General features: G+C 35.1%; 1 protein-coding gene across 2 annotated transcripts in view; it reads right to left on the reverse strand.

Annotated features, from left to right (window-relative positions):
* The window catches only part of ATP9B (ATPase phospholipid transporting 9B (putative)), a 151,235-nt gene that overhangs the window by 79,245 nt on the left and 49,714 nt on the right, over nucleotides 1–22,276 (reverse strand). For both annotated transcript variants that reach the window (XM_077179951.1, XM_054629997.2), the window contains exons 8-9: nucleotides 8,850–8,944; nucleotides 798–878 (exon numbers count right to left, since the gene is read on the reverse strand). In XM_077179951.1, coding sequence (XP_077036066.1) covers nucleotides 798–878; nucleotides 8,850–8,944 — 176 coding nt within the window. The remainder of the gene's footprint in view (nucleotides 1–797; nucleotides 879–8,849; nucleotides 8,945–22,276) is intronic.

The raw sequence follows: 22,276 nt of genomic DNA on the forward strand, positions 1-22,276 counted from the left end.
GGGGAAAAAACCCTTCTCTTTACCTCTCCAGCAGTTAATTCTCTCATATTATTTTAGAAACAAACTATCAAGAGGAATGAGTCTAACACCACTGAGTTTGGCTGAAACAAACAGAATAATCACTATATCTGCTAACATACTGCTACAAAACTGTAAATCTATTAAAAAAAAAAAAGAATTACTACCTATTAGGACACTGCTTTAAAAGGCCAACTTTAGCAGGCCACCTTTTGAAAACAACAGATACAAGACATAGATATTATTGCATTGTTATTTTCATAATTAGTTTTGAATATAATTATCTGTGGAGAAGAGATTCAATACAAAGCCCCCATAAGTAGCTTTTAGCTTTTTTTACATTTTGAGAAAACTGAACTTTAGAAGTACAGCAGAAATACTGTTAAACAAGGCACACTTTTACTGCACATAAACTAGCAGATACATTGTCTCAGGCTACTGCTATTATTCAACTTGTCAGTTTTTGACATATATGAACAATACATCAGATGCCTGGAAACAGTATACTGCTCACAAAGAGTTTCACATAAAAATTAAAGTTATGTCAATCAACAAATATTCAACTCTCCAATTCAGATTTTTTCAGATATTCTTTATGCATTAGTTTTCCGCCATACATGTTTAACAGGATATTTTTTATATGAAGTATTGCCATGGCAGGATCATAGGAAAAAATACTGCTCTAAAGTCAAGGAAAGCTCTGGTACAAAGTTGACACTACATGTAGGACTAAGGTATTAAAGAGGAAAGTAGAAAATTTATTTACATGGACTACTTACCCGTGTGAAAGTACCCTCAAAACTGTGGATATCCAGCTGTGGCTTCTGAGCATAAACATAAGCATTGATTGAAAAGAGATCCTGTAAAACAGAATAATGTATTTACTATTACTTAAATATAATCTTTTATTTTGAAGACCTGGTAAAGAATCCAGTTTATGACCCTCACCGACCCACCCCAAACTAAGCTCACACAACTTTTACCCAACTAATAAACATGGTATTTTTTTCCAGTACATCTTGCTATAGAGGAATCACTTTCAAGATGATATCCTTAATGTGTTGATAGTTCAAAAACTAAACTGTTTTACATTTATGATATTTTTATCATATTAGATTTACATTAGATATTTTTATCTAATTTATTTTAACAGCCCCATTTCAATTAATAATAGTGTAATCTTACAATATTTTCCAGTTATTTGTCTTTTTCAAAATAAAGTGGGGGAGGGAGGAGGGTTGATTTGTTTGTTGGTTGGGTTTTTTAATGAAACAGGAAAAAAATTACTTTTCCAGCAAGGACAAAGCCAACTGAGTACAAAAGACAACAATGAAATGAATTTGAGTTCTCTTGAATGCTCCAGCACCCCAGTAAAAACGCCACAAGAAAACCCTACCAGCTTCAGGAAAGCCTAACTACATCAACAGGATTACCCAAATCTTTAAACTCAGGGGTACATCAAAACTGTAGTCTGATAAAATTTGGTCTAATATATGTGGTACCACTACTCATGACAGCAAACAATACACAAATGTTCATACTAAAACTAAGAAGAATAGGAAACACCTAAGATAGCACAGTAGCAGCCTCTATAATCTATAAACAGATGGCAGTATATTATAAACAAAAGAAAAAAAAAACCCTAATAAATCTGATGATTGTTAGATCTTAAGAGTTGTCCCTAGAGGCCCAGGGAGGTTCACCTTAAAATTCTGAAACAATTATTTCATCAAATAATTGTTCTAAAACATGCACCTTCCACAGTAAAAATACTACAGACTACAACTGTGATAGAAAGGAATTTTTCAATCACAAAAGCAAATTCTTGGTGCTTTTTAGGTGATAAGAACCAACAGCAGCAAAGGGATTTCAAAAGGAGTTGACCATTTATGCATGAATACACAACAGTCCAATTTCTACTCTGGAGAGGAGCAGATGCTTGATACCAACTCCCAGTCAATCTAAGAATTCCAATCTCTGATCAAATGCAAGGTTGTACACCTTCCCACTCTATGAAGCACCTAATTATTTGGGTTATCTCCATCCCTTACTACCAGATGAATCTTGCAAAAGGCTAATCAAACACCATCTCTGGGGACCAAATTACATGGGTACAATACCCTGTTCATGCTAGCTAGAATGTGCTGCCTTTCAGAGCAGAATTAATTTTATAGCCTCTATTGAGGACATATAAACCACACCTTGACACAAATGCTACTTTAAAAAGTAGGCCATTATGTTTTTCCCCATAATTTTCAATGTAAGAATGTTTCACAATTTGAACAGTAAAAAAAATTAACTAAAACTGCAATTGTCTATCTGTGTTAATGTCCTAAAGGCCAACATATTTCTATACTGTATTATCTCTGATACAATGGCTAGATTGATGAATATCACTATATTTTTGCTTTTCATTATCAAAAGGAATGCTTTCTTAAAATCCAGTGTACATTTATGAAATATCTTTGACTTTAGTTTAAAAATGTGTAGCTCTATAAATAATAAATTGTGTTTATATTCTGCAGACAAGAAATCTCTCATAGCTTCCAAAAAAACTTGATATTTCATATGCTTTTTAAAACATGAATGAAATCTGAACACTGAATCTCACAACTTGTCTTTATCTTAAACCACTAGACATTTATTGAAGTCTATCACACAAAGTTCATTCATTGCACCCTTGTTCTTCCAACCTACTTTCAACGAGTTCACGAGAAATAATTCATATGAAACTAATACACATGTGGTGTCCTATATCTTCATCATTTACTTCTCTCCAATCTGTTATCACCTACAATTTAGCTAATCTAAGCTATTATGTGCTTTATTATGCAAAGAAAAATAAAGAGTCTCTCAGTAGTGGATAACAGAAGAAAACTAATACCACACACACGCTCATATACAATAAAAACTGCTAGTGAAATGCGTCAACTTCTCTCTTTTCAAAGAAGGCCTTAGTGGGAAGCAAAATTAAAATAAAAGAAAGTAGAAATATCCACCTTTTTAAAGTGAATTGGCATTCATACAGTAATATAGTTTCCTTGGTTCTAATCTATTTTTTTCTATTGTGATCTTCTCCTTTGTTTCATCTCAAATGTAAAAAAATTCTCTCTACCTATCTACATTCCTTTGGTGTCTTTTTATGTTTTAGTTCGCCTTTTTTATTTCTGATTTAACACCTAAATTTGTGTTTTCATTTTTTTTCTTTTTTGAATTTCAGCTGTGAAACAAACTTACTTACCTCTGTGAAAAACTGATATCTGCACATTATTGACACTCTGAAATGCTACAAGCCAGAACTGGCATAGTGTTCCAGAAGGGCATGGGGTTTTTTTGTAAAATAAAAAAAAACTATGCTCTGGGTGAAATCTAGGGTGTTATCCCATTGGCATTTAATTAATGAGTAGCAGAAAGACATAAAAGCATATAACTTGAGCTCAGTAGATTTCTGAAGTATTTTTTTCATTATTAGGATTAAGAAAAGAGTTAAAGATTCTTATTTGCTGTAGCCAAGTGTTCCGTACTCCAACTGGACACCATTCTCAGGCCAATAAAATATGTTAGTTTTATAATATGAGCTAAAGAAAGAAAAACTTGAAGAATTATACAGTTACAGAAGACAAATTTCCTATGAACTCCATTCAACAACCAAGAAAGGTTACTGTAATATAAAGATATTTTTTCACCAAGTGCTGCTTCTCCAGTATGAAAGCTCTGCATTTCTCCTCTCAATGTTTTGAAAGAAATTGTGAGGGTGACTTTAACAAGCAGACATCAATATTTGTAAGCAACACTACATATAAATATAATTTCTGCTCACTAGGCAAGAAAAAATTACCCTGTTCAGTTATGTCATTGCTTTCCCTTATACAAAAGCAGGGGGAAAGGAAATTACCTTAAACAAAGGATTTGATTCTATTATTTTTAGAAAAGGCAACTACTTTTTATTAATGATTTAACTAATGGGGGATTTGTGAAACTCAGCTTCAGTAAAGACTTATTTTCATACTAATACACTGAACTGCTGATTCACTGAAGCCAAATAGTTTTACTGATACATTCAATAGAAACAGTATTCTACATCTAAAATTACATCACTTTTAGGATGCAATAAGGTCAAATGATCTCCTTTATTTTCTTACTCAAGACAAAAAACCACATTTGGGTGGGGACTGTAACAGTTCTAGATTAAAAAAACTATATGAAAGACTTGAATCTCAAGTAAAAAAATATTCTTATATAAGAGTAGATGAGTTTTTCTTAAAAATTTATATGCATTTAATTATCTCATACTTAAAAATAATAATTGAGAAGAATGCATTTCAGTCTTCTACACTGCAAGTCAGAAAATGACTTTGTGATGGTATAATAATGAAAATGCTCTGTTTTGCATTTCACAATTTAAAAATCGCCACAGTTATCAATAACATAGAAAAATCTCCTCTATTAGGTCAAGGGCAACATTTGTTCACCTTACTTAAAGATCATTAAAATACATTCTTAATCATAACATGTAGTTCATTGCAAATAAAATTGCCTTTGGTTCAATAAAACTAATTAAATGTAAATGGCATTGTTTACTGCTGTATGGATCTTCTGATATAAATCAGCAAGTCACCATTTATTGAAAATTACAGTGACCTCACTGCTGTTAATAAATATAGCTGATCACACAAGCTAGAGAAGAATGCCTCAGAAGTTGTGTATTGCCAGAACTGTCTGACCTATAAGTATGAAACTGCAAGAAACCTAATCCAGGTGTTACCCTATTTGCTGCTCAGCCATCATTAAGGGACTTGCTGAAATTTTAATTCTCTTATCACATTAAGTGCTTTAGAAAGACAACAAAATCTGTACCGATCATCTTGGTGGTATCATCTGTTCTTTAAGAAAAGCTCTGAAGGTCTGCAGGTTTGTTTGTTCTGGGTGCCACAGTGGGTAGGATTACAGTGCTGCTCTGGTGACACGGCTGACAGCTCATGCCAATGCAAGATACTCACTCTCCTACCTGAAAGGAGGTTGCAGCGAGGTGGGGGTCAGATTCTTCTCCCAGGTAACAAGTGACAGGAGCAGAGGAAATGGCCCCAAGTTGCTCCAGGGGAAGTTTAGATTAGATCTTAGAAAAAATTTCTTCTCAGAAAGGATGGTCAGGCATTGGAACAGGTTGTCCAGGGAAGTGGTGGAATCACCATCCCTGAAAGTGTTCAAAAGGCATGTGGATGTGGCACTTGGGTATGCAGTTTATTTCTGAACACAGTGGAGCTGTTCACTGGATTCAACAGTCTTAGAGGTCTTTCACAGCCTTAATGACTATGTTTTTAAATAAAGAAATCAAAATGAGTGACAAATTTATTCTATCCAACACAACAGCTAACTATTCATAGTCTATTTTATGTTCAACTTGCATAAACTGTATTTTTAATTATTAAAAATATATTTCAATATGGAAGCATGAACTGTAAGTCTCAGCTTTGAAGTACATCACAAACGTGGAGAAGCCACTGTGGTAGGGATGTGCGATGAGTCTCGGGAGGCCACTGCGGGCAGAGGCTGGCCGGAATAATGTGATCCATCCAGTAACAGCCCAAAACGTCAGCCCAGGGGCAGAGAGGGCAGAGCCACCAGGACTGAACCCCGCTGCCCTGGCTGGCACAGGCTCTGCCTGGGAGAAGCCGCCGGGTGCCGGCTCATCACATGGCCATAGGGATTTCACCTTGGAGCCCAGAGCTATGCTGCCCTGCCGAGCTGCCGCAGCGAGCCGGGAGGGCCGGGAGCTGGCAGGGGCACGCCGGGAGCCCCGGGCTGCAGGCACGCACCGGCTGCAGTGCTGGACACGGCAGCTGGATGGGTCACGGCACGATACACCTGGTATTTGGTACAGGAAGCCCACTGTGTAACTATAACGAAATAATTCTGGGGACTACATTTTGACTTCCTATAGGGCCCATATACAAATATAGCTTATAACTATATTATAAAGCATAAAATTAAGCTGACAGTAAAATAGTTTCATAATGCTATTTTTTGTTAGTTTGGTATTCATAGCTTGCTTAGACCTCCATACCAATCTCTGAAGTTGTCTATCCACTGAGTTTCTTTACATGACTGACACTCCTGCATATCACTGTAATTTGAATAAAGGTAAAAAACATCTTTGCAGAAATCTAATTATTAATGTGCTTTTCTACAGGAATGGAAATAATGTTCCGTGATGGGCACTGAGCATCATTTTTTGTGACAGATATGAGAATCCCTTAAAAACCATTCACATTTGGGTTCATTAGGCTACCACTCTACCAAAGTAAGCCACAGACAGATGGGGCTTAGGAGCAAAGCAAATATATGACATGAGCATGGCAAACAGTCTAAGTCTTGCTGGGAGCAGCCATTTAAAATGAGCTCAGTTAAGAACCACCAGGTGTAAGTGGTTTGTCCATACCCCATAGTAGAATAATTTGGAAGTGTTTCAGTTTAGTTGGCAGGAAGTATTACACCCAGTGTCAGTCACTTCAGGATGAAATGTCAGCTTATGCAGACAAAGCTTTGTCTAGCACCTGTTAAGCACCAATAACTGAGTGGTGTGAGAAAGGGCAGAGGCACATCAACTGCTTGTGGCTTTCATATGCTGCTGGTTGCCAGGAGAGGTCTGTTAAGTGGAAGCAGCTCCTGATTAACCACACTTACAATATGACTCAGGTCACCCACAGCTCAAGAGGGAGAGTATAAAGATCTTGCAAGAAACCCAGAACAGTTAGATGGAGGTTAATAGCCCTAAGTGGAAACAACTAAGGAAGTAATGGTTACTATATTGTACAGTTGACCCCACTATATTTTTTCCCAGATGAACAAATAATTTCTTGGCAATAACTTGCCTTCCCTCCCCTTCACACCCAAAACAACCACCCCTGAAGCGAACCTTCATGTCTGCAGGAAGATGAGGCTGCATGTCCCACCATTCAAATGCAGACATCCCAACTTGAATCACTTCTGATTTACTAGTCTAGAAAAGTTTATTTAATTCTCCAAATCATACTGCACAGACTTAGCCATAATTTTGCATTACCTCCATAGATGCCTAATGCTTTATATATCAAGTCTATTGATAATTTTTCTTTAAACAAAGAACATAATATAAAAATTACAATACAAAAATTTCATGTTCCTCCTAACATGAAAGCTAGAAAGGTAATTCTGTGCTTTCTTCCTAACAAGAAGGGAAAAACTTTAAACATGTATTTGACTTTTTTAGGGGAAAAAGAAAAGTTAATGCAAAAGGGTTTTTTCTTTTCCAAAGAATAATGCAGAGAAGCCTCTGCATTGTAACTTACTCCAGATTTCATCAGCCTCAGTAGACCAAGACTTCTAAGCTCAGAATATCTCAAAATTATAATCAACAAATAAAACACTGAGGCAGTGCTTTGCAGAGTGTTTGCAACTGCAGTCAGTGATGTTTCCAAAAAAAAAAGACAAACAAAACATAACGCCTAAATTGAATACAGGAGTAACTGTTGGAGAAGTACTACTAAAGTAAATTTTAAAAAAAATTAAAGCAAGATAGAAAGTTGATTGTATTTTAGTCAAACACATTAAATGTGTCCCAAATTTCAATATGATTTTCTTTTAATAAGAAAACAAGAGAAGGCCTTGATTAAATATTAAAAATGACAGGAGAAGCATTATTACAAACACTAAATTCAACTGCAGGTTACAGAATATTTGTTAAAGTCTGTTCTGGCACCAGAACTCATGACTTGAAGCCTGACTTGGCATCTCTGTCTGGCATGACCAACCTTTGGTTCCAAACCTTGTTCTCAAATCCTCTAAAGTGCATTTGCAATGTAACTACTTCCTTCTGTCACTTGTGAAGTTAGTAGTCAGAGAATACGAACACAGGAGAAAACCTCTCCTTTTTGCTAGTATGACTGTGGCAGCAACTCTATTTCTGGAAGTGTAACTGCAGAAGTCCTGTTAAGATCCAGCAGATAATCTAACACTTTTGCTATTGAGATGGAATATAAACAGTCTTCTTAAGGCACCTTTATTTGCCTTTAATAAAACACTTAAAAGATTTAGTGTAAAAACACCAGAAATTCTGTAGAGGTAAATTTCCATGAGCTTGTCACTTGAGTATATTTTCAAAGGAGGTCCCCTAATACCAAGCCAACTCGCCAGTATAACAGAAAGCTTTCCCAGTACAAGGGAAACAATTCAGCTTCTTGTAAAGGAGACTTTTATACAATTTTACATTTGCTTTTGTAGGTATGTGTCTATTTTGGATGTGTATATATACACATACACACACACACACTTGTGTTCCTTTTCTTGATTTTAGATCTACTCGTGACACAACAAATGAATGTAATCAAAAAATACCCACATTTAGGCCACTCTTAGAGACCTCTGCTTGCAAGAACTGGCACATTGCACCTAGATGGATCAGAAAGAATGGTGACAACGAGAAACACTTCACCTTCCAGGAGCAGACTATTGTTTCCCAAGCTCACAATTAAGTGATTAAAGCAATGGTTCCTGAGACAAGAATAATTTGTACTTGCAGTCTAACACTTGGTTGAAAACACTGTAACTGTGACTTGCTTCTAGAGAGTGTGAATCTCTGTGTGGACAACAATGAGAACCACTAGGCTGAAAGATAAAAATCCAGTTCTGACTCAGTTTCTTCTCAATGCAAAACCAGGAATATTTGTGTCTTATTTATTGTAAAAACTAAGGTTCTGGTATTTTTCAACACTTACAGTAACTGTAACAATCTTTTGGATAACAGATATAGATGCACACACAGAAGATAACTTAAAAGCAAACAGAATGCTTACCCCCAAAGCTGGCAATCTTTGTGTGCAACTGACAGCAACCTTCAGTTTCCAGTCTGTTTCCCCATCCAGCTGGTCAGTTCGAATGAAACATGAACCTTGAAGTAACAAAGAGACATCAAACTATTATTTCAATCTCAAAAATTCAGTTTGGGTTAAAAACATGTGTCCTAGGGTGACGTTATGATGCTTGTATCCCCATTCATGTGTTCTGTTAATGTTGGATATTATGTTCTGTACCTTTAAGACCGGCTCTGAAGCGGGAAAGTTTTGTTTTGGTTTTCTTATCAGCCTGGCGGGACACAGGGACTGCAGCTTTGGCTTTTGCTGCTTTTGCTTTCTGCTTTGGCTCTTTCGCTCTTGCTCGCTTTGCTTCTGCTTGCTTTTGCTCTTTAGCTAATTCAGCTAAACTGTCCAATTTCTTCCTGGACGGTTTCTCCTTTCCTTTTTCTGATCACTTTGAACCTGCTCCGGACTGGGACCTGAGAAACACCAAGATCCTGCACCTTCTGGCCTGCAGCAGCTGCCCCATCGTCGGAGGGACTGAGACCAGAGTGACCACCCCCAGAGAGACTTTCTGAATTTGTCATCTTTTTTCAGAGTGGTGTCATCCGGTATTGTTCATTTTGTGTGCTGGGGGGTGCTGTGCTTGTTAAATAAACAGGTTCTTTCCACTCCTCTCCGAAGAATCCTTCCCGAACCGGTTGGGGGGAGGGGCTGTGTGGGTTTGCTAACTGGAGGAGCCCTAATTTGGAAATTCTCCTCCAAATTTGCCCTAAACCACAACAACATGTAAAAGAGTAAAAGCATGTAAACAGGGTAAAAACATGTAAAAAACCACAATTTACAACCATTTTTAAAAAAATGTGCAAGATATAAAAGGATTTGTATTTTGGAGTGTCTGTGTGCTCTCTTCCAGGAATGCTTTAGATATCACACAATTGCACCATTTTTTCTAATAAAATTAGCAATATGTCTAATTTTACCCACATTCAGGCCACATTTTACAGGAATGGAAATAATATTCTGTCATGGGTGCTGAGCATCATTTTTTGTGATGGATATAAGAATCCTTTAAAAACCATTTACACATTTCTTCAAAGTTTCTGAACAGGTTTTTAAATATTATCATCAAGAGATACAACTTCAACTTGAGTTGAAAAAGATTTAATTTCATTTCTTTATGTAATTCTGTCACTTGTACAATTCAAACACTACAGAATACTGTGAATTTTTTCTCCATCCTGGTATGACATCACAAAGTTTAATTGCTTATTGTCTCCTGGCTTCTCTGAAAAAAATAAAATTAAATAAGTCCTTAATATGGACAGCATTCAAAACAATGTGGATCTGAATGTATGATACTTAAAAGAAGTATTTTTGAATCATCTGCAACTATTGGTGGTCCAAGACTAAAGACACCTGTCAACACATGCAAAGTACTTAAGATATGAGAGAAACTCAAGATACACACTGATATACACTGAAGAGAATCAGTGTGCTGTACAAACTGAAGACCAGGATTGAAGAAACAGAAAACTGAGACCACTGCAGAGCCTACTCTTACCCCCATACATCGTTTGATGGATATCATCAAGTCTGGAGTATTACATACATTACTAATGTAAGATTCAAAAAAGACCACACGCAAACACTGCAAATCTATTAAAAATACAAAATTAACTGCTATTCCATTAAGCTTGAAGCCTTTTAAAAAGGTGGTAAAATTTTAGCAACACTCTTCACAACGGCTACACTGGAGAATCCGTAAATATTTCTGAAGTAGTAATTACAATTTCCTTTATACTACAGCTAAACAAATGTATACACTATTGTTACTGGTGTGTAACTGGGTGTGCAAAGAATAGATTTTACAAGTTTTTAATAAATTTTAACAAACAGACATTTATATAAACACACATATTTCTGTCTGTATTTCAACCAATCCAATAAAAACTAACAAAGTAGTTTTACCCCTTGAAGTGATGTGGTAGCAATTAAGTGGAAGGAAACACTGCAAAGGAGTTTGTCCAGATTTGAGTCTCATTATAGACAAGAAGAAAGTCTGCTAGAATGTGTCAAGGCAATATGCCAAGAAAGAGTACCTACCAGTGAACATAAATTGAGAGATTATTTTATAGGACAAGTGGACCCTGGTGTAAGTAAAGTCCAATAGAACCCAATGTTTTATCCATCAAAGTCTGCAAATTAAGCAGTTTGATGAATGGTTGCCTGAAAGGAAAGGACGTGCTTGAGAGAAAAGCCACCTGAAATTGCACCTGACTAAAAGGTAGTGTTTTTGCACAACAGACTTCAAAGAATCTTACAAGCTTTCATGTAACAGCTCTATTTATATTAAGGGCATTGTAAATAAACTAATCTTTAAATGTTAATATAGACAGCTCTCAGAAAACATTATCACAGCTAAATTTCACCCAAAGCTCAGAGATACAAGCTGCAAAGCTGTGTCTGAAGTTCTTCAAAAACTGGTTTTAAATTCTTAATAGAATTCTTTATGAATTTTCTTCTAAGAATAAAATACTATAAATTTTTTTGAAGTGTCAGCAACATCCATTGCATTATAATGAAGTGTGACGTACCTAGGAACACCTAGAAACACCACGGTATCACTGCATTTTCTGTCCATGGCATAGATGAGCCTACTCTCCATCATACTTTTCCTGTACAAGACTTTCATGGTTCTCTTTACCTTGCTGTCAATGGTTGCTCTCTTGCATCAATTTCATTTAGAATTATACTATAGATCAATTCAGTTCAAGACCAGTGTGGCTGCTGTGAATGGTTGACTGCACATATATTCATTTAATAGAGCTCACACTATGACATGTATTGGCCAGCTGCATTTCCTCTTCACTTCAGCAGTTAATTTCATCAATAACTTATCTCATAGCCTGTTTCCCTTTTATCCAGAAAAAAAGACTGCTTTCTGCCAAGTCAGCTTTCAGTAGTGATCACAAAAGCAAAACCGAAACAATACAATCCTCTCCTCCATCTCAAATATTGCAGTAGATTTGACTAAGTAATTTAAACTATTCTCTAAGTTAACCTGGCTTAACTAAGCTATAAACATGGAAGATTAAATATGTAATTGGAAAGTATAAAAAAAGAACTCTTCACCCCTACCAAAAACCTTTAATTTTTGTAAAACTAAATATTCTCCACTGTGTATTGTGTGGAAGTCACATGTACTTTACCTTTGAGAGGTATTTGAGTCAGCAGTACATAAAACTTCTAAAAATCAAAGTCTTTTGAAAAAAATAAGTATTTTCATTTTTCCATTTTAAAATGCTTGGAAGCATTGCACCCTCCTCCCTCAATAACAAAATTAAAACCAAAAAGCTCATCCAAAAAAGTTGTAAAAATTGTGTTACATACTTCAGAAGAATGCTTTAGGACAGTGTGAAAAGTCTCTTACATTTCTAACCCAAACATGACTTGCCAGAAAAAGAAAAAATCCCCAAATCATCTATACATGTCAGGAGTTGCTATTCCTTCTGAATACAGAAATAACTCTTGAACCTGACAACTATTTTACAGCACACAAGAATGTTTTTGAAGTCTGTACTGCTTTTAAAAATGAGGCATTTAAGGAAATGCCATTAAGCATTTACCAATCAAAAGTATCTGTTTACAAAAAGAAAAAATGAAAAAAGAAAAATTTAATTACACACTGAACATGAAAAATTTTCATAAGGCTACATATAAAGAAGAATGCACAAAATTAAAACTTCTACCTTATACAGAGAAGCACTCAGCTGCTCATTTCCCACAACTATACAGTTCTTCAAAATTAGTAGACAAAGTTGTACATTGTGAACATCTGACTTATTTCCATCATTCAAGTGAAAATTTTGGAATTATCTGAATTAGAATTTAAGGTTAATTCAAGGAAATTGCACTGGACCTATATAGATGAATCATTTATCAAAAATGATGCAAACTTCATGAGCACATTTAAACTAGTTTACAAGTATGTAATATTCATTTAGCCTAATCAGTTGAACACAGGCAGAAATCAACATAGAGCAATGCATGCAAAGTGCTGCCCAAGCAGCAACAAACTGATTTTTGAAACCATTTCAGCTGAAACTTTAAAGTTGAATTCTTAGGAAAGTCCAATTCTGTTTTGGTTTCACAATTCTGTTTGGTGGTTTAGCAAGAGCTCAATTATTTGAGTTCTGTCCAGAATTTATCCTAAGGTTACTCTTCCAAGGAAAAACCGCACCTCAATACAAAGGATTAAATAATTTTAAGAACTTGAAATAACTACATAACTTCACATTATAAGGATACATTGATAATTAGTAACAGACTACTTATTTATGTTTTTTGAGATATCATGGATAAAAATATATTTTTAAAAGTATTTTGTGTGTTAGTAGAATATTGAAGAAAAGTAATGCTTACTTCAGTAGCTTTTATGGTGTTTTGAAATAGAGATAAAAAAGCTTATCTACGATCGCACTAATCTAGAGCCATGATACGCCTGGCCTAGATTTGTCAAACAAACTCTGTATTGTGAATACAGAGTAAGCAGGAAGATTTCTACTTAGTGTGTGCTGGACTTAAGGCTTCAATCAGATAATACCTGAAGGACGTGTACATGTCTAATGCCTTTGGGAATGGTGTACATGTGCACATGCAGCGGTCAGCTACCTGCCTCTGGGAATGCTGAATAAAATGGCCCTGAACAAAAATTCTCAAACTAAATACAGGTTATTCTTTGAAAAAGCTGGGAATATTTTCACCTTAAAAAAATGTGCAGGAGAGAAAAAAAAAGGGAAAAAAGTCTTCCCCAAAACCAGAAAGGGAATCTCCTTAATCAAGTAAAACACATTTATATCATACCCTTTCTCTTAATTAATACTATGCATCATCACCAGGTAGCCTAATCTAGTTTTTTTAAACTACCAAATTTGCTAATCATAGTTTATGTATTAATTTCTTTATACGTGGATGTCTTTAAATTCCTGAAATTATAGTAATGTATATGAACTTTTAATAATATCAAACACTTCCATTTTATTTTTATATACATGCTTCAGAAGATTAAATACAGCTTTTAAATTAAGCTTCTGAAAACAAGCTATTACTTATTTTCTTAAATGAATTCTAGCTTCCAGGGTTTATTAAGAAAGTCAGTCATAAATTTGCTGGCTATTAATTAAATTATTTGTTCCTATTTTATTTGATTTGGAAATGTTGTTCTTTCTGTTAAGCAGAAAGTTGGATAATTTCTCCTCAAAACAATTAGCTTAATATTCAACCTGTTAAACAAGTAGCTTTTATGGAACTTGTACTTAACACAAGAAACTCAAAATTGACAGACTAAAAGCAATTACTTCACAAAATGAAAATAATTTAATCTTTGTAGAACTGCATCCCTTGATTTTAATGGAAAGCTGTAATGAAAAAAAAGAACATGTTATCCTAGTAACAAAGAGATTTAATATTTGAAATATGTGGGGAAAGAAAATCTCAACTGCCCTAGAGAAGTTGATTTAGTTTGCTGCAGAATCAAAACTGTGTGCTAATGAAGATTTGTAGCATCTCCTGTGTTAGATTACATACATTCCTGCATATCATAGACATTTTAATTTCACACATGGCTTTAGGCAAAGACTGTTCTATTGTATACTTTTCTTAGTAGCCTAATAGTGCCCTTAAATAGCCGGACAGACACAGAATATCCTACCAGGTATGAAAATACGACCCAATGTTCTTTGTTAGGCAGTAATACTCTTGAATAATCCTAGACTGCATAATTGAATCGAAATACCTCAAAATGAATTCATCAACTGATGGAAATTATGTGCAAATCAGACTCTGAAAATGGCAAGCAAAAAGTTTAGGTAGAGTGGCATGATGAAAAGGCAGAGCTTCCTCCCTACTTCCTTCTTGATCATGAAGTCTACTGGCTTTGCTTTTACAAAGAGAAGGTTGGAAAATATGCTAATAGCTAAAGCTAAAATATGCTAATACCTAAAGATAAAATATGCTAATGTTTGCTTTCCAGGACTGGCCATGGTTCTGGACAAATAGCAACATGAAAAATTAAGATAGCTTTCTTGACATAACTAAACTATCCAACTTGTCCAGTATCCAAACTTAATTTTCATTTCCCGACTCCTGGCCTGCAGGAAGGGTCTGAGAAAGCAGTTCTAAGTCATGAGATGAGACACAAGAGGATTCTCAAATCAGGAAAAAAACCCTGCTAAGGAATAACTTATTCTGACTAGCATTAAAAAGTAACAAAGTAAATGACACATCATAAAAGGAGTTGCACACTTCTACCCTTCACTATTTCTGCTCTTGCTTTGAGCAGTAATTTGTCTTTGACTACATCTATTTAATCAGCATTTTACGAGTGAAATTATTTTTTTTAATATTTCTATTTTTAGATTTCACAAGCACATGGAAATCCACAGAGCCTTACCAGTCAACCCACCTATGGTATTTGTTACAAACTTTAGTATAGACAGTAAAGAATAGTGTATAAGAAGTTAATCAACACAGAAGTTCCAAAAACTGTATTTAATGTTCTCTCAAAAATCATTGAAGTTAATATATTTCTGCTTGCAATTTTTTGCCAATTATCAGCAAGCTTAAAAAGTTGACTTGCCGATAAGCATTAAAGAAAAAACTTATAGGTATAATTCAAATATGCCATAGCACACATTTTAATGTTATACAGTAAGGAAGATGCATCAGAGGGAAGCAACTATAATTTAGTTGTATATAGCAGATATACAGGAATATGCATATTTTACAAGCAAAATAAAAGCAAGGCACCCCAGTCTTAAAAAGGTATTGTTTTTTCTGCTTAAATGCAGAGTTGAATTCCACACTCCATTACAGATATTGTCAAAAAGCAACCCTATAATGTGTGTACTTAAATTAGTCAAAAAATAAATTCATAAAAGTAAATTACATTTACTTTCTATAACATGTAACTGATAAGAATTCCTGTCAGTTATTCTTAAACAGAGATAATGCTAAATCATCACTACATGTCTGGGTTCTTCTCTGTCAAATCTAAATAAATAAAATTATGTCTGCCTTCTCTCCCCAGAGCTGTATCCAATGAATTTTTTACAAATGAGAACAACAGCTACAACTAATGCCTTTCAAGCCTCAGCAAAACTGAATTATTAAATCTGTCTGCCTATATCCTATTACAGCCTGCTTATGAATACTTGATTTTATTTTGTATAATTGACAACAGTTGTCAGGAAAGGAAGGTTTTAACAGCAATCAAATTAAGATCAACTGGTATAAGTGTCAGAGTGAAGAGCTTGTGTCAAGTGTTGATGAATTAATTGATGGGTCAGTGGGAAACAGGGCATGTGGAACTGCACTGCCATAAACAGCTTTATATTTTCTGGCAATATTACCAGCCTCCCTGCTTTAAGTGAAAAACACAGAAAGAGATGGTTACTAGAATGTACTCAGCAAAAGAAAAACAGACTTTGACTTTACATACTTAACACCAGATCATTTACAAACAACTTAATTTTTAAATCATTTATATTACTTAAGTGACTATGTACATGAAAATTTTAAACTGATGACAAGGTGAATAGCAGCACCAAGATGACATATTGGAGTACAGAGTTTCATTTACTATTCTAATGAACAGCTTTCAATTATGGTGGCTTCTAAGGAGGAACAAAACCGCAAGACACCTGAAACATCCTAAACGTTTAAGCTACATCACCATTCCAGAGGATGCACATTTATGCAAGTCTGATTAAATTAGTAAAAGCAATAATTTCTCTTAAGACCAGAGAAGAACTGTGTGTGCTTGAGATATTTGATCTGATTAAGAAACCAATGAAGCAATTGATTAATTGGAATTTAAGCCATCAGTCACTGGATCCATGAACAGTTTCATTTACATTCTAAACAATCAGCTGATGGTCTTATAGGATACCATGTATTAATACACAGTCAATATGATACCCCTAAACTCATCACAGCTCCTTATTGACAAGAACTTGGACGTTTTTTAATCCAAGCTTGATCACATTGCATCTTTTTTCAATTGCGGTATTGATTCACTACGCTTCAGGAATTTTTATCTCCATTAAAACATTATGGAATTTTCAGATATAGCAAACAATGTTCCAAGTTTAAAAAGTCTACATTCATATTCACATTCTCAAATTCTGGTTTATTGATTTATATTATTTTGAGATATACAGAAGGATACTCAAAACCATTAATTTTTCCTTTTAAGAGGATTTGATGCACCACTTTCCTCCATTATTCATCTGATGCATACTAGCAATCTCTTTTTGCAGAAAGCCAGTGATACAGATAAAATATGGTGTGCATTATTTACATCTTCAGAGTAATGACTAAATCAAAAAGTCTGCCATAGACAATGCTTAGAACACTGAAAAAATTCTCACTTTTTAGATAAAATATAAATACCAACTAAACAACTCCATGATTTGAGAGCTCTGGAAGCACAGCAGAACTCACTGTCCCCATCAATGTTCCTAATGCACTTATGTATTTCTAAAGACCAGTAACACAAAAAAGTATATCTATATCTCAAAGAAGAGAGCTTGTAGAAGACTTAAGGAGCATCTCCTCTTTTGATGAAAGCAGAGCTCACAGAGGAAGTTGAGAAAAGCATACGGCCAAATATACCAGTATCCACTGAGAACATGTTTTGCTTCCAAGATTTTAGCAGCAATAATAATCAACTTGAAGGACAGTCTAACTAAATTAGGGGGAGTAGTAATAAAAGCCTTGGTATCTCATAAAGCTTAAACACAGAAAAGTACAAGTCAAAGGAGTTGACAAAGCCATCAGGGTACAGTGGGCATGCAAAAAACAAGACAATAAATTTTTAGTTAAAGTTTAGCAGGGAAAAGCAAATTTTCCTTTACTGTTTGGTAACTGGGAAGAAACAAGAGACCCAGCTATGAAGATTTAATACTGGACCTTACAGATACTTTACAGACAACATGTTATAAACTTCCACACAAGGAATTCTTTAACCCTACTTTTGCAAGAGTAATTTTAGTTTTTCTATTTTCAAAGCCTTTGACAACATATCAACAAGTCTATCAGCTCTTAATATACACATTTTTTTTTTGCCTGACTTGCCCTGTCTCTGAGATCTGCTTTGATGATCTCACCTTCAGTTTCTCTACATTGTTTCCCAAAAAGAGGGAATTGTTTGGCATTTCGGGACATTCAGACTGCGACTCAAGCCAATCCACCAAATCCCCTCAAATTTCTGGGAAAATGCATTCTCACTGGCAAATAGGAAGAGGATCATTTATGCCTAACACAATACACAGTCTCCTTACACATCAATTTTCTCAACTATTACTAGTCTTTTTTTTTAAACACAGAAGAAAAAAAATAAGAATATTTCTTTGCTAGCACTTATTTTGCTGCAAATCTAATGAAACACATGGATTGCACTGGTCAGACAAGTATGCAGAAAAAATAAAATAATAGCGAATTGTATATCTGATCATGTCTTCTAATCATATTTTAATGTGTAATTTTACAGTTCTGATAGAAGAGTAGAATATTATTTGGAGCCTAACGCCCGCCGAGACCACCTCCTTCCACCACATAACATTCATACTATCTGACTACATTTTAAACAAGTAGCTGATCACATCAAATCACCAGTACTCAGTGGCTTAAAGCAGATACCAAAGCATTTCAAGCCTGAGTTAAATCAAATGCTAAAAACGGAATAGGAACTGAAATAGAGAAACAGATTAAAGTAGTTTGGACAGATTGTTGGCAGCTACTCATGCCCTGAAGATAAACTTTTATCTGGCCGTATGTGCAAAACTTAACTCTAGTCATTTATCATTCCCTATAGCAATAGATTTTCAAAGCATTTTAGTTTCCAGACAGGTAGGTTTTACAACACTTGTTTTCTAAACATAATAGAAAATTCCAGAATGTGTGACAAATGCAACTCCTTCAGCCTTATTATTCTGCAGCAGCTGGTTTTATGAAGAAATAAAAAGTGACATCAGCTGCACAACAGAATTCCTAACTGACATTTTTCTCCTCTGGTTTGATTTTCAAATATCTGAAGTTCCAGACCAGGCTGGGGCCCAGACAATCAAGTTATTTGTAGAACACTTACTCCTAACTGTCCAGAATAAATAGACAGTACTAGCATCACCTTTATTATATTCTTCCTTGCAGTGAGTTTGGAGTTTCATTCTTTGACATAAATGTTCTACTAATATTTGCTTTTGAAGACCTACAAAACTAGATATTTTAAACAAGTAAAATGTATTTGGGGTCACAATGCTCTCTTTTTGTATAGAAATGCTTAAGAACTCTTTAATAAGCAGACTTTGTTTGAGATAGTAGACTCTGGTGTAAGCCTTTACTGGGTAACTCACAGCCCCTTCCAACAGAAAATCAACTTGCATGAATGATTATTTAAGCCTGTACTTGCACTGCAGAGTTTATGCCAGTTAAATGGTTAGCATTTAAAATAAAAATCACATCTGAGAGTTATATTGCTACAGAAATGAATTGCTACAAAGCCTCAAAATAAAAATTGTTTTCCTGTTTTATTCCCACATTTTCCTTATACCATTGTTGTTAAAGTAATTACAAGTAAAGAATCTTAAAAACTCTCAACTACAAATTTTAATGCAAGGGAGATGACTCTTTTTGCTACAATTCTAAAAAGTATAAAGATGTTTGCAACTAGAATTTTATGCCTGAGTAAAAATACCATTTTTAAATAATTTCATAAGTGGAATTCAAAACACTGATCTGTGCAATGGCAAATGTCCAGGGGGACCTTGACAAGCTGGAGAAATGGGCTGACAAGCAAGCACCAGAACAATGTAACCTGAAAAATACTGCATGTAGCAACTGGGCAACTTGCATTACCTTGGAAACAGTTAAATGTTCTTCACAAAGGATTGTAAGAATTTTTAAATGATTTTCCATTTTCCTACTGCTTGCATTGCACAGCTGTAGTGGAGGACAGTGTTTTGCAATGTCCACACCACTAAGTTATTATGTACTGGATTGAAGGACAAACAGTACCAAAACTGGTTTATGATAAAAACGTTTGCATGACAGTATGCTTGACAGCAGTGGAACTGATCAGCTGCTGGGAGTTGCTCTCTCTAGAGTATCACCTCTACAATTAAAAAAAAAAAAAGAACAAAACAAAAACCTATTTTGTCAACTTAGCTGTTGAGCTGTAGCTGTTGAGAAATCTAAAGCAACTGAGATATTAAAGTAAATTTGTGACTTTATTTTACCAGACATCTACATATACATCTTTTTTATGAACTTTTTTACAAGTTTGCTAAAAGAGAAATATTTTAATGCAGTACTCTCTCTCTTGAAAAAAAAAATACTACTTTTCCAGAAGTAGTGGCTGTTACTCTACATGAGATCAAATGTCTACCAAAAAATTTAACTCTATGCAGAAGATTTGTGCTAGGAAAGAAGACTATGGTCAGGAAAGCTGAAGCAGACCAGGAAAAGCACTTCCTGTTCACCCTTTGGAAGTTCAGTTTCACCAGAAAAGGCTAAAGAGAAAAATCCAGCTCTACTTTTCATACAACCACAAAGCACTATCTGTGACAAAGAGGAGTTCGGAAACAATCAAAAGTGTTTGACTAAGATTAAGCAATTCTACTCCTGTAAAAAGTAACTAAGGAAAGTCAGTATCCTACCAGCACTGTGATTAGTCTGTCATAGGCCTAAGTAGTTAGCAGTACTACAGAAATAATCTTTTGCAGTCCTAGTGTCCATGGAGCATATCACAAGACTTAAAACTTTTTATCCCTTGGCTATTCCAGCTGCAGATGTAGGCAATTAGTTCCTTTAGCTGTAATTCCATGTAGAATGCTATTCTGCCATGCCATTTTTCTACCAGCAACTTTTGACTTGTGGCCGATTTCAACCTAGTATGGCAGCACAATGGACTCAAAACTAGGAAGTTCCCTGAGTTTTTGTGAAACAAGAGCGGATGAAAGAGCCATATGAATAAAAGAAAAGCCAAGCTGGTAACTCCAACAGTTATCTGTTCCAGGACCTAGCAAAAATTGATAGCTAAAATCAACATTTGCTTAGCTCAGAACTTGCCACTGCATTTGCCAACTTTCCACCATGAATAATAAGAATCTGGAATTATTAGAGGCATGTAAATAAAAAGCTTGTCTAGAAAAAAAAAGCTTAATTCATTCTTTTTTGACACTTTGTAGTCACCCTATAAAGTTTGTAGTTCCTTTCAAAATTTCACATTTGAAAGTAGAAAGAGTACAAATTCCAGAAACACTGAGTCTTACAGTCACATGCACCAGATTTTCTGGCAGGACCAGACCCATGCTCAGAGCATGTGTTACCACAGGAATACCTGAGCTGGATCAGAAGCCAGTCACTGCACCAAGGCACAGGCAATGTGGAGTGCAAGGATTGTAGAGAAGGAAAGAGAGAAGGAAAGAGTTTATCTTTGAAATTTTTCTTATGTTTTACACACACAGTATCTTTGATACTCCCATAATGAAGTTATTAACACACGCTTCAGTTGGCAGTTTCTGGGGACAAGTATGAAGTTATGTGATGATCTCTGAAATGCCCTGTCTAGCCTTTGATTTTTGATTGAGATGGCATATAGACAAATGAAATGCAGAGAACATGCCAAACAAATTAAAAATGATCCTGAAAGTTTTGTTAAGGGCCACTTAAGATCTAGTTTAATTTCAGCAAGGGAATTTTGTGTTGGTGTAACAGAGATCTTGCCTACATTTGCATAACAGCTTTACTCTAAGGTAGTCAGTTGATTTTGGCATGCTGCCTGCTTACACAGAAAATGAAAATAACCTTTAAACCATCTTTTGCAGCTCAGCATGAACATTTCCTTTATTTGGTGGAAGGCTGAATAAATGGGACAAATCATCCAAATTGCTTGTCACTTCTGCCATATATAATGAGTAAAATCAAGATTCAGTCATAGATAATCCCCTCCTACTTTTTCAAATACATGCAACTCCAACATATTGCTCCATAAGCTTTTCATGCCTAATTTTTTAAAATTATTTTTCTTTATTTTGGAAGTCAATGAAAGTCTTTTGGAAACCTCTGTTATGCAGGGAGCCAGACAGCAGCAAAGAATTCACATTTGAGGAATGATTTCCACCTGCTCCATCCCCCTGGGAAGTAATCCTGACTGAAAATACGAACAGCCATCTAGCTGCCTCCATCCATGAAGGAGAGGAATACGAATGTTACAGACTGTCACATGAATACAAAAGAAAGTGCCACCAATATGAGCCTTTAGACGATAACTTCTGTAAAGTCTGATTAATAAACATAGGAAACATAGTAATTAGATACAGGCACACAATTGACATCAAGTTATTATATCACATCTTTGAAGAGAT

The sequence above is a fragment of the Agelaius phoeniceus genome, chromosome 1 (assembly GCF_051311805.1).
Source record: "Agelaius phoeniceus isolate bAgePho1 chromosome 1, bAgePho1.hap1, whole genome shotgun sequence".
Lineage (NCBI taxonomy): Eukaryota > Metazoa > Chordata > Aves > Passeriformes > Icteridae > Agelaius > Agelaius phoeniceus.